The sequence below is a fragment of the Neophocaena asiaeorientalis genome, unplaced genomic scaffold (genome assembly GCF_003031525.2).
Source record: "Neophocaena asiaeorientalis asiaeorientalis breed wild unplaced genomic scaffold, Neophocaena_asiaeorientalis_V1.1 scaffold202, whole genome shotgun sequence".
Taxonomy (NCBI): Eukaryota; Metazoa; Chordata; class Mammalia; order Artiodactyla; family Phocoenidae; genus Neophocaena; species Neophocaena asiaeorientalis.
Window position 1 is genome coordinate 742390 of NW_020172627.1, and position 11996 is coordinate 754385.

The 11996-nt window shown below is 48.8% G+C and overlaps 1 protein-coding gene across 2 annotated transcripts in view; it reads right to left on the bottom strand.

Annotated features, from left to right (window-relative positions):
- ARHGAP22 (Rho GTPase activating protein 22) overlaps window positions 1-9457 on the bottom strand; it is a 156098-nt gene extending 146641 nt beyond the window's left edge. For both annotated transcript variants that reach the window (XM_024739070.1, XM_024739071.1), the window contains exon 1: window positions 9080-9457. In XM_024739070.1, the coding sequence (XP_024594838.1) occupies window positions 9080-9113 (34 nt within the window). In that variant the 5' untranslated portion in view covers window positions 9114-9457. The remainder of the gene's footprint in view (window positions 1-9079) is intronic.
- Between the last annotated feature and the right edge of the window lie 2539 nt (window positions 9458-11996).

Genomic DNA, 11996 nt, shown 5'->3' on the forward strand with positions numbered 1-11996 from the left:
AATGAGAGCAAAATACAAATCTTATCCACTTCCTAGACCATGGTGAGGAAGAAATGAATGACACTTTGAAAGTGCTTTGTAAACAGAGAAGCACTGAAAGGATGAACGATGGTGAGTACTGTTTCTCTTTGCTGCAGGCTGAGGCCTTGGGAGGCCTCTATTCCCTCTATTGGACCTCGTCTGGGAGCAGCTGCCCCTAGGTTTGCTGCCTCTGCTCCTGCTCAGATTAGCAAGCCATTCACCAGGAGCCAGGGATCAGTGAAGTCGATGTAATTCAATATTGATTATAAATTTCATTTCTGCCTGCCTACGGGTCATTAGCTTAGATCAATACATTCTCCACCCTTGGTTAGGTAATCATGGAGGCTGTTGATGATTTCAGCAGTCAGGCAGGTCCCTGGCTGCCTTGGTTGGGGCAGCCCAAGGCAGCTCTCCCGGCCTAGGTCTAACCCAGTTCAGGCCTGTCTTGCAAATAAATCATTTATTCCTGTCTGCAGACATGAAGGTCATGGCCAAATCTTCAATTCTCTGGGGCCGAAAGTCCAGCCTGGAGTTCTTGGAGCCCAGCATCTGGAAGTGCCTTATATCCTGAGTGTCTAAGAGTGCTGGGTTATGGACTCTGGGTATCTCCCATGGAAGAACTCAGTTTTCCCATCAGCTGGTATCTGGGAGGAGAGGCAGGAGGAGGGAGGAGGCCTGGGTTCACTGGACACAAACTTCCACCTTCATCTCCTAGCACAAGAGCCTCGGTGGCAGCAGATGGACTGGTAGTCTGGGGCTGGGGTGTGTCCAGAAGCAGGGGAACCTGCCTGGCAGTGGCTGAATGCTCTCAGTAGATGTGCTCTGACAACGGTCCTGCTGTCCCCTCACACCCTCTTCAGATGGCAGATAGGAAACACCATCAATCCCACAGCATTTACTGAACATCTATCTCTTTTCTCCCTGCCCTCAGGGTCACTCTCTGTAGACCCACTGCCCACAGTGCAGCCAGCACCATTGTCTAACGCTCTGTCCAGACACATCACTCCCCTGTTGAGAGCCCTACCTGGATGTGGGATGGGTCTGTTCTCCCTGCCGCATCACCTGGTCCCTTCACTGCCTTCCTGCATAGCAGGCTCACAGTTGGCCAAGTGCATGTGCCTCTGGATCTAAATTCTTCAGAGAATTTAGATTCTCTCTGTATCTCGGGCAAAGCAGATGTCATATCACCTAATTAGGTTACTGGCCCTTTGCTGTCCCACTCTCAGGGCCCTAGAGGTGGTCTGTCTTAGGGAGCCCTCAGAGCACCTGACAAGCCTGGGCAGGGGCAGCATGGGATGACCATGGGCATATTTGGGAAGGCCACACTATTCAGAACCAAGCAATCAGAGGAGGCCTATGAATCCCATGGTCACCCCTTAAGAGCAGAAACTCCCCTCTGAACAATCTTCCAGTGTGAACTGGTATGAGGTCAGGTGACCTCCAGTCTATCACTTCTTGACCACACCTCACATAGCCCTGCAAGCTTTAGGGTGAGACCTGGCAGGCTCCTGCTCTCCCACCCCCTCCCTTCCCCAGCCCCCAGAGGCAGCCACTTCAGTTGGCTCCTTTGGTATTTACCTCCACATTTCTTTTTTTTTTTTTTTTAATTGCAGTGGCTTCTCTTGTTGTGGAGCACGGGCTCTAGGTGCACAGGCTTCAGTAGTTGCAGCACGGGGGCTTAGTAGTTGTGACGCGTGGGCTCTAGAGTGCTCGGGCTTTAGTAGTTGTGGCACACGGGCATAGCTGTCCCACAGCATGTGGGATCTTCCCGGACCAGGGCTCAAACCTGTGTCCCCTGCATTGGCAGGTGGATTCTTAACCACCGGTCCACCAGGGAAGTCCCTACCTCCACATTTCCAAATAGTGTTTATTTATCGCTATTTCTTTCTTTCACTTTTTCTTGATTACCCTCATCTAGTTAATTAACACATGCATCAACTCACATATTTATCTTTTTTGTGTGTGCGAGAACATTTAAGTTCTACTCTCTTAGCACATTTCAATGATACAATACAGGGTTATCAACTATAGTTACCATGTTATACATTAGATCCTCAGATCTTATTCATCTTATAATTGAAAGTTTGTACCCTTTTACCAATTTCTCCCTATTTCCCCCACCTCCCAGCCCCGGCAACCACTTTCTACTTTTTGTTTCTGTAAGTTTGCTTTTTCTGTTTTTGTTATTAGATTCTACATATAAGTAATACCATGCAGTATTTGTCTTGTGTGTGGCTTATTTCACTTAGCATAGTGTCCTCAAGGTCCATCCATGTTGTCACAAGTGGCAGGATTTCCTTCTTCCTCGTGGCTGGAAACTATTAATATATATATATGTTTTTATATATAACATTTTCTTTATCCATTCATCAGTTGATTGACACTTAGGTTGTTTCCATGTCTTGGCTATTGTGGATAATGCTGCAATAAACAAGGGAGTACAGATATCTCTTGAGATCCTGTTTTCATTTCTTTTCAATATATACCCAGAAGTGGAATCGCTGGGTCATATGGTAATTCTATTTTTAATTTTTTGAGGAACCACCATACTGTTTTTCATAGTGACTGCACGAATTTACAGTATACAAGAGCTCCCTTTTCTCCACATCCTTGCCAATATTTGATATCTCTTGTCTTTTCGACAGTAGCCATTCCAACAGTTATGAGGTGATATCTCAATCTGGATTTTGATTTGCATTTCCCTGATGATCAGTGACACATTTTCATGTACCTCTTGGCCATTTGTGTATCTTCTTTTGCAAAAATGTCTATTCAGTTCTTCTGCCCATTTTTTAATCTGTTTCTTTTTCGCTATTGAGTTGTATGAGTTCTTTGTATATTTTGGATATTAACCCCTTATCGGATATATGATTTGGAGATATTTTCTCCCATTCTGTTTCTTTTAATTTTGTTAGTGGTTCCCTTTGCTATACAGAAGCTTTTTAGTTTGATGTAGTCCCACTTGTTTATTTCTATTTTCCTTTCCTTCGTTTTTTGTGTCTAATCCAAAAAATGATTGCCACCACTGATGTCAAAGAGACTACCCCATATGTTTTCTTCTAGGAGTTTTGTGGTTCCAGGTCTTATGTTCAAGTCTTTAGTCCATTTTGAGTTGATTTTTGTGTATGGTGAAAGAGGGGTCCAGTTTCATTCTTTTGCTTGTGACTGTCCAGCTTTCCCAACACCATTTTTTGAAGAGACTGTCCTTTCCATATACCATCCGTTGTATATTGCTGGCTCCTTTGCTGTAAATTAATTGACTACATATACATAGGTTTATTTCTGGGCTCTCTATTTTGCTCCATTAATTTATGGTCTGTTTTTATGCTGAATCACTTCTTGATTTTTTCCATTTTAAATGTTACCTATTGACCTCTAACTATGGAAGATGAGGATTTTATTTATTTCACTCTCCTGTCCCCATCACACATAAGCACCCACTCCATCCTCCCAGTGTACTTTTAGTTGGATCAATATGCAGAATTTGCATTGTTAGTACTACGTAATTGCTAGTCCCAGTTGAGCTATGCAGTATACTGTAATATTTTGTGCACCACTTTTTGTTTTCCCTGGAGTTCATAATTGGCTTGCCTTTTAATTTCCTTAGTGTTCTACTATGTATCAATAATTCAACCTTAAATATTCCAACAGTTCTTCAAATCTAATTTTCATGTATTCACAGGCAGTGGGCATCTTCTTAAAAATCACACTGCATTTTATTACTCAAAGAATTTATAGCTCTCCTGGAGACATGCAGGGCCACCTGCAGTGGTGTTTGGACAGTGTGAATCCCTGTGTAGGGTTAGGGAGAGGGCATAAGCCTCAGCACCGGATAGACGTGAATATGAATTCCACCACTTGTTGGCAGGGTACCCACAATTCTCCTTCCACATCTGTTGAAATGGGAATAATGATACCTCATCATAGTGTAGTCATGAGAATTAAATAAGTACAATGGAAATGTCTGGAGCACGGAGGGCACACAATAAATGTTGGTTTGCTTACTTGTGAGAAAATCAAGAAAAATAAGGCCAGTGAAAGTACTTCATCTCACTCATAGAGCTTTCTCTCTGTATCCCCAAAGTATTGACCAGGCTCTGCACATTCATCAGGGCTTCTAAGACACTGATACTCCTTTGAAGGAAAATAGCTCAAGCTACTGGAGATTTGCTCATCAGGCTAATGACCTCCTTTAAAAGAAGGAGCCTCCTTAATCGCAACATCAATTTTATTTTGAAATATTCTAAACAAAGGCAGAAACTCTATAAGAAAATATTGATAGATTGATGGCATTAAAAATTAAAAACTTATATACATCTGGGGGAAAAAAGCCCTTGATATAAAAGTAAAGGGCAAGCCACAAATTGGGAAAATATTTGCAACATATAAATCAATCAAGGGAGGGCTGACTTTCCTAAGGACCTGGACCAGTTAGGTCCAGAGACAGTGCTTCAGCCTTCCAGGCTAATGCTTCCTCTGCTCACTCATTCATTCATTCATACATTCATTCATTCAACATAAATGTATTGAGTACCTACCAGACGCCTGGCTTTGGGGTATAATGATATTCAAAAACAGAAATGGCCCCTGCTCTCCTGGAGCGCACAGTCTAGTGGGGTGACAGTTATTCACCAAACAGTCACACTCAGGAGTGTACAACTACAACCCAAGGTAAGTGCTACAAAGGAAAGGAGAGCACGGAGCAGAGGACCCAGTTTAGACTGGGGTGTGTGGGAGCACTTCCTTGGCTGGCGACACTTGAACTGAGAACTGGAGGGTGAATAGGAGTTAAGGTGTGTGTGTGTGTGTGTGAGAGAGAGAGAGAGAGAGACAGACAGACAGACAGACAGACAGACAGAAGGAGGCATTCCAGCTGGGGAAACAGGGTGCCAAAGCCCTGTGGTAGGAGGCCCATGGAACAGTTGAGGAATGGGAAGAAGGCCAGTGTGGCTGGAGCTTGGAGAGTGAGAGGAGGCTGGAGGTTTGGCCAGTGGCTAGACTGTAAGAGGGGCCTTACGGGCCATGGTAAGGACTTAGGATTTTAACCCAAAGAGCGATGGGGAAGCCAACCAAAGGATTCCAAGCTGGGGCTGGAGGAGGAGGCCAGAGGTGGGTACAGGCTGGATTTACATTTGAAAAGATGGCTCTGGCTTTGGAATGGAGAATGGATGGGAGCGGGTGGGGTGAGGCAGAATGTTATTGCCACAGGTTAGAAATGATGATGGCTGGGATGATAACATGAGATTGAGTGAGACAGGCAGAGTCAAGAGCTCTTTGGGAGGTAAAACAACACAGCTGCCTTCCATACCTTATCCTTGTGGAACAGGGCAAGACCAAATCAATAAACCTTTATTTTGGGCAGTGCTAACGGGCACAGAGGAGGCCTCAATCAAGATTGGGGGACTACACAAATCTTTGAAGAAGCAGACCCTGGGTCAGTGGATTTCAGGAAAGAGAGCAATCCTAGCAGGCTGGGGTAGCGTCAGGGTCAAGTATTTTGGGGCTTTGTTCTGACTATGGCCTGGACAGATGGGGATGAACCCAGTACCCCTCACAGATTCTGGCATGAGCTTACGGCTTGGGGCTCCGCTGCCTTTCCTCACCCTGCATAACTACCCACGTTGCTCCCACAACAGAGGGTGCCAGTCTTATGTTTTTATTTTCTATCTTAAAAGATAAATTGCAATTTTTACAGTGTCACAGAGCATATGCACTTGTGACTTGCTCCCCTGTGCGATAAATTCATGGAGTTTTAGTAAATTCATCTGATTTTTCTTCTGGGAAAACTGGCAGGGGTGGGGTGACCTGTCTCTTCCATTCCCACTCTGGAAATACGGCAAAAATTCTCAGTGGAGTTAGAGCTTGCCAGGCGTGGCATCAGGAAAGGCTCCCTGGACAGGACCCTGGGAGTCAGGCAGGAGCTGAGTGGGGCAGAGTCAACCACACCTGGGTCCAAATGGCCTGGTCTGGCTTCCACAGGCCATGACGAGCTAGGGTGAGTCTGAACTGGTCCTAAGCAGGCAGTAGCAAGCTAGAATCACAGTATCAATGGCTAGTGTGAGCTGGTATGAACCAATGTGGACCACTTTCTCAAATCAGTCTACATTGTGTGATGCACGTAAAAGCAAGCACACTGTTTGAATTTACTGGCCTGTTTTGAGACATTTCCAGCTGGTTTGGGTGCCTCCCTACTTTTTTGAATTATTATTGTCCTCTTCTGTGTGTGTGTGTGTGTGTGTGTGTGTGTGTGTGTGTGTGTGTGTGTGTGTGTGTGGTACGTGTGTGTGTACAACACCTGCCTCATCTGCCTCTAACTACTTCTTGGAAGTTGAGCTCAGATTATTGACCAAACTTAGTTTTATATGCAGGTAAGTGACAGTAGGGTTTCTCCTGGGAGGTTCTCGATCTTGACATCTCCCCCTCCACAGGACAGCTTTAGGATGATGGCAGCCTTTGCCAGCTGTCTCAGGGCTGGCCTGGATGGGGACCTTCCAGGGAGTTAACAGCCAACATGACCCTGGGGAAGAGTCCTTGGGAAACCCCTATCTGCAGAGCTTCAAAGGCTTCTGAGCCAGCTGACAGGGGCTGGTTTTATTAACTGTTCCAGAAAGTGACCCTAGGTCTTTTTCACTCAACCCACTATACCCAGGTGGTGGTGTAATCTGGAAGTATGTCTGGAATATGTATCGTCTGGAGCAGTTTGGACAAGGCAGTGTGTGGATACCAGGGTCTGTGATCTGTATCCTATAGACAGGCTGGGTTTATGACACGCAGTTTGCCCAACTCCTAAAATGTGCAGCGGGGGATAAATTTTGAGGAAAGGTCTTCCTTCTACCTGAGCAGAGCCCAATTTCTTAGAGGCATTCACATATAATTTTGGCCTGTATTCCTACAGAAATGTCCCTGCGTCATCGGACTCCTGACCTGGTCTCCAGCCCCAGCCTCCTGGCCCTGTGTGCCCCTCCCCTCCCACAGCATCACCACATGCCAATTGCTGTCTGAAATGTGGCCTCCTCCCTCCACCACCCTTTGCCTACGTAGCCCCACCATTCTTCAGCTCACAATGCAAGCACCACTTGCTTCCTCTGGAAGCTTCATTTGTAGTATATGTTCTTATGCTCTTAGAATACTCCTCGTCATGGTTTATGGTCATGTATTTTTATGGGTAAATGATTATCTTATAAATATCTGATATATAGCACCATAAACTTTATCTTTTAACATATCCTACAAGATAATATCATCTACTAGAGGGGTTCTCAACCTTAGCACTATTAACCTTTGGGGCTGGAGAATTCTTTGTTGTGGGGACTGTCCTCTGCATTACAGGCTGCTTAGCATCCCAGCCTATATCCACTAGATGCCAGTAGCACTCCTTAGTTGGAACAACCAAAACGTCTCCAGACATCGACAAATGTCCCCCAAGGGGCAAAACAGCTCCTGGTTGAAAACCACTGACCCAGAACAAATGTTTTTAAGAAGTTTGACATTTCAAAGGCAGGCTTCCTGAGACCCCTCTGCAAAGCACTGGTTTCTTTCTGACCAGCCCCATCCAACAGAAAGATAATGTGAGCCACGTATGTAATAATAAATGTTCTAGTAGCTGCATTAGAAGCAAGTAAAAGAAAAAACAGGTGAAATGAATTCTAATCCGTATTTTATTTAACCCAATATATCCAAAGTATTGTCACTTCAGCAGGTGACCAATGTAAAATAATCATTGAGATATTTTACATTCTTTTTTTCAAGTCATCAAAATCTAGTGTGTATTTTTCTCAGTTTGGATTAATCACACGTCGGGTGCTTGCTCAACAGCCAAGTGTGGCCAGCAATTTAGACAGGAGTGGGAGAGGAGACCCAAGCTCTCTTAGAGAGCCTGGCCCAGCCCACCCCTTGCATCGTCACCAGCTGTACTGCTACCCCTGAGCAGAGCCATGCACAGTCAGTCCTCCTTTGCCCACTGGGGCCCACAGGTGACAGCCCATTCCGAGCACCCCATGGAGGGGTTCTGACTACACTCTAGAGGGCCAGCCTGCCCAGGAAAGTCATCCAAATGCCTGCAGCGTGCTAATGAGATGGGTGTGTGCCCGTGAGCTCACAAGAGCCTGGAGGGTTCCTGCCTCAAATACACAAATACTTGGGTGAGGCAAGCACTGTTTCCAAGCTCCCCAGGCAGAAGCTCCACCCACCTCCAAACCACCCTCCTCGTGCTCCTTGCTCACAAGGGAGGCTCAGCCCTCCACAAACACCGGCCACATGGAAGGACACATTCTATTTTCTTAAAACACAGATGTTCTCGTCTAAAATGACACTTGCACTGGCCAAGAAGTTGCTGTCCAGGGAGATGCTGTCCGTAGCCCCAAGACTCGTCCTGAGGCCCCAGGCCATTCTGCAGGGCCGCAGCCTGGTTGGGGCGCTAGCCCAGGGCTGCAGGATCACCCCTGCAAGGCTCTCCCGACTCGCATCTCTTACTTATCTCTAGACACTCCCAACACCCACAACTCCAGGCCCTTCTGCCTCCTGGGAGTTCTCCCGGGGGGAGCCCCTGCCTGCCTGAGGGGTTGCTTCCTGCAGCCCGGCTGTGGCGGCCCCTGCAGGCTCTGCAGAGCAGCCTCCCAGGTAGCCAAAATGAAGACCTTCACTGGGACCTGGCTGTCTGGAGAAGCCAGGGCATTGCCCTTCCTAGTGAGGGCTACTTTTGTCTTGGCAGCTAGGGCAAATCTTGAGCATTCAGCATTTCCCTTTTAGTAGAAAACTAAAGTTTTACCAGAGTTGTCACCCGGTCACTTTGGGCAAGCCAGGGACTCTGTAAAACATGGCATGCGGGGTGAAGCCTGCACACCCACTGGGGCAATAAGCTGGCCATCGCCCTTTGGCAGTCTCAGGAGTGACCCCCACAGACCCCAGGAGCGTCACTAGAGAGGGCTGTCAGTCATCCAGATGCCTCCAGAACGCCTGCCCCATCTGACCCCAGCGTGGCAGCCAGCTGAGTATCCACGCCCTGACCAACAGACGCACGCACACTGTGTCCTGATCCGCCTCAGGAAGTTGGACTTACCCCTCCTGGCTTGCCTGATCTTTGGGCTCAGCATGTTCCTGCCGCCTCCTGGACGGAATCGCTGAGCCGATCATGCTGTCATCCACTTCCCTTTTCTCTTCCTCTGGCCCAGTTGCCCCTCATGCCCCGCTCGGGCCCCCATGGCCGCTGGCGTCACCAGCGAGGCTCCCTCGGCTGCCTTTCCTGGCTCCGGACCGACGGCTTGCCTTGGACTATGTAAACCTCAATGCATTATTTATCCACCTCAGAATTAATTCCCACCCAAGCGAACCATTAAGAGGCTCAGTAACCGTTGCTGATCAATCACCGGTCCAGGGCGGGAAGGCCCGACTGTCCCTCCGCCTGGCCGGGGCGCACGCGGCACAGCCCATCCCAGAGCGGAGCTGGCGGCCGGTCGGGGCGGAGGCGAGAGGAGGGCGGGGCGGGAGGAGCTGGGCGGAGCGCGCGGTCCCAGCTGGTCCGATGGTCCCAGAGGGCGGGCGGGCTCGGAGCTCGGATCCGCCCTCTGCGCGGGGAGGGCCTGTCGGGGATGCGCGCCACTGGCTGGAGCCACCAAGAGGCCGCAGGAAATGCAGGGCATCTGCCCTGCCAAGGCCTGGGGGTTGGGCAGCGGGTGGCCGAGGTCCGGGGGGGCCAAGGATCCCTCCAGGGTCCGTCCACTGGGGACCTGCTCTGCCTGATGTTTCCTGCCAGGAGGGCCCAGGAGGCCGTCTATGACAGTTCCAACTGTGGAGAGGCATGTGTGTCTTAGAAGGAGCGTGCAGCTTTGGCACATTCAGAGCCTCAGGGGACTGGTCCAGCAAAGCGGGTTAGGGATGAAGCACTTAGTTCAGGGCCTGCACATAGTAAGTAGGATCTCCGAAACTCTTCACTGGGTAGTGAAATCTCTGCTAACTGCCATGTTTCTGTTTAATACTAGTACACTTCTAAAGAGTGTACGGCGGGGACTTCTGGGAGGTTCAGACTCAAGATCCTAAAAATTGCCCAAGAAATGCAATCACAGTAACCGTTCTCATTTATTAGGTGCCTGCTATGTGTCCTTGAGGTTGGTGCTTTATATTCAGTATCTCATTCAATTCTCAAATTCCCTGAGGCGGGGAAGCCTTTATCATGGCTTTTCAGATGAAGAAAATAAGGCACAGAAATGTTAAATATCTTGCCCAGAGTCACACAATCCTGTCAGGGCTGGGACCTGAACCCAGGCTGTCGCTACATCTTATGCTTCTCTGTGATGCCAGTCTAAGTACCCCGATTCCAACCACTTCCTGTGAACGTTCCCGGCTTGAGAGCCCTCAATGAACTTGCTAGATGGTGAGGACCAGACTTTGTGCCCCTGAAATCACCCCACGTGCCCTGTTAGGCATTTGCGCCTGGGGCTGGGTTCTTTGGGCCTGGGTACTGTGTGATCCTCTTAATAGGTGGAATATGAGGGATTTGAACAGGGACCTCCCTGCTTTGAACGGCCATGCTCCCATCCTAATCCTCATAGTGCCGCTATGTCCGCTGGTCCCCAAATGGCGGATTGATGTGTAATCAACTCTAGTAGCTGGAAGGGAAGTGGGTCCAGAGCCTGAGGGGTCCACTGCAGCTGTCCGTGGACAGGATCTGGACTGTGGAGAGGAGGGGAGGATGGGAGAGGTTAAGGACTCACCAGGATGTGGTAGGTCAAATCGCCAGGGTGAAGGGAGAGAGCAGAATCCCTGGAGACAAAGCTGTCTTACTTAGCATCCAGTCACTTACTCCGGCCCTCAGCTACTCCTCAGAAGGGATGAGTAAGTATAAGTAAGTTTGCTGTAACATTCAAGGCCTTTTATGGTGCTGGCCATGGTTTCCTCTGTGACCTCTCTTGCTAATGCTACACACAACCGTATGCATGCACAGCCCCTGCTCCTGTGTGCTCCCAGTTCCTTCTCTCTGGAGTGTGTGTTTCAGCCACAGAAGTCTGATCATTCTAAGCAAGTCTTGCATGAAACTGTCCTGATTCTACCTCCAGAAGGAGAGCCAGTAAGCACTTCCTCAGGGCTCTTATCTGTGTCCCTCAGACTGCCCAGTGCCCCTCCTGCACGCCCAGCCCTGAGCCTCAGGTTGGACTCAGGCCAGGAACGCCATGAGGAATATTGGCTTGACGGGCAGATTCGAGAAACACCACTGAAATGACAGAATCGCCCTCCTGTTTTTTGGGGGCCCAGGTAAAGGTCAGATCAGGCTGGGACAGAGGCCATCTAGCAGGAGAGGAGAGATACAGAGCTGGAAAACTTCATGTCACATCAGGGTCACAGAGGGAGGCCCCATGGCCATTGACAACGTCTTGAGCAATCACGAAGGCCTGTGAGTAACGCAGCCTGGACCACTTCCAAGCCAGAGGCAGGAAAAATACCCTGAAGACTTAGTTTGGGTCCACTCACGCTTGTTTTGGTTAAGAAACCACTCCCAGGAGCTTTTTCTGTGCAGCTGTTTCCCTGACGATATTTACCTGCTGAGCTTACCCACCTGCTTTTCCGGGGATCAGCACTGGAAATGGGCAAAACCACAGAGGCTCTAAGCTCAAGCCCAGAGTAACGCTGGGAAAAGGGCAGGAGCTAATCTGAACTCTGCACCAGAGAACGGTGGGGGGCATGGGACGGGGGCAAGCTAGCTCTTTCCTTCTCTATGCCCTCAGACCATGTTCCCAGTACTTCTCTGGATGAAGGGATCCATGGGTTCCAGCTGGAAGGGACATGAGCACCTCCTCCTTCCTGAAGTTTACAAACCCTGCACCACAGCGCTCTGTTCCTTCCAGCTCCCTCTGAGGCCACCAGGAGGGAGGGTGGGGTGAGGACAAGGGTGGGGCAAGGGAATCTGCTGAACATGGTGGCCTCCTGAGTAAGCTTTTATTTGAAGGAATTGCCCCACTCCTCTTACACAGGCAGGAATCCGA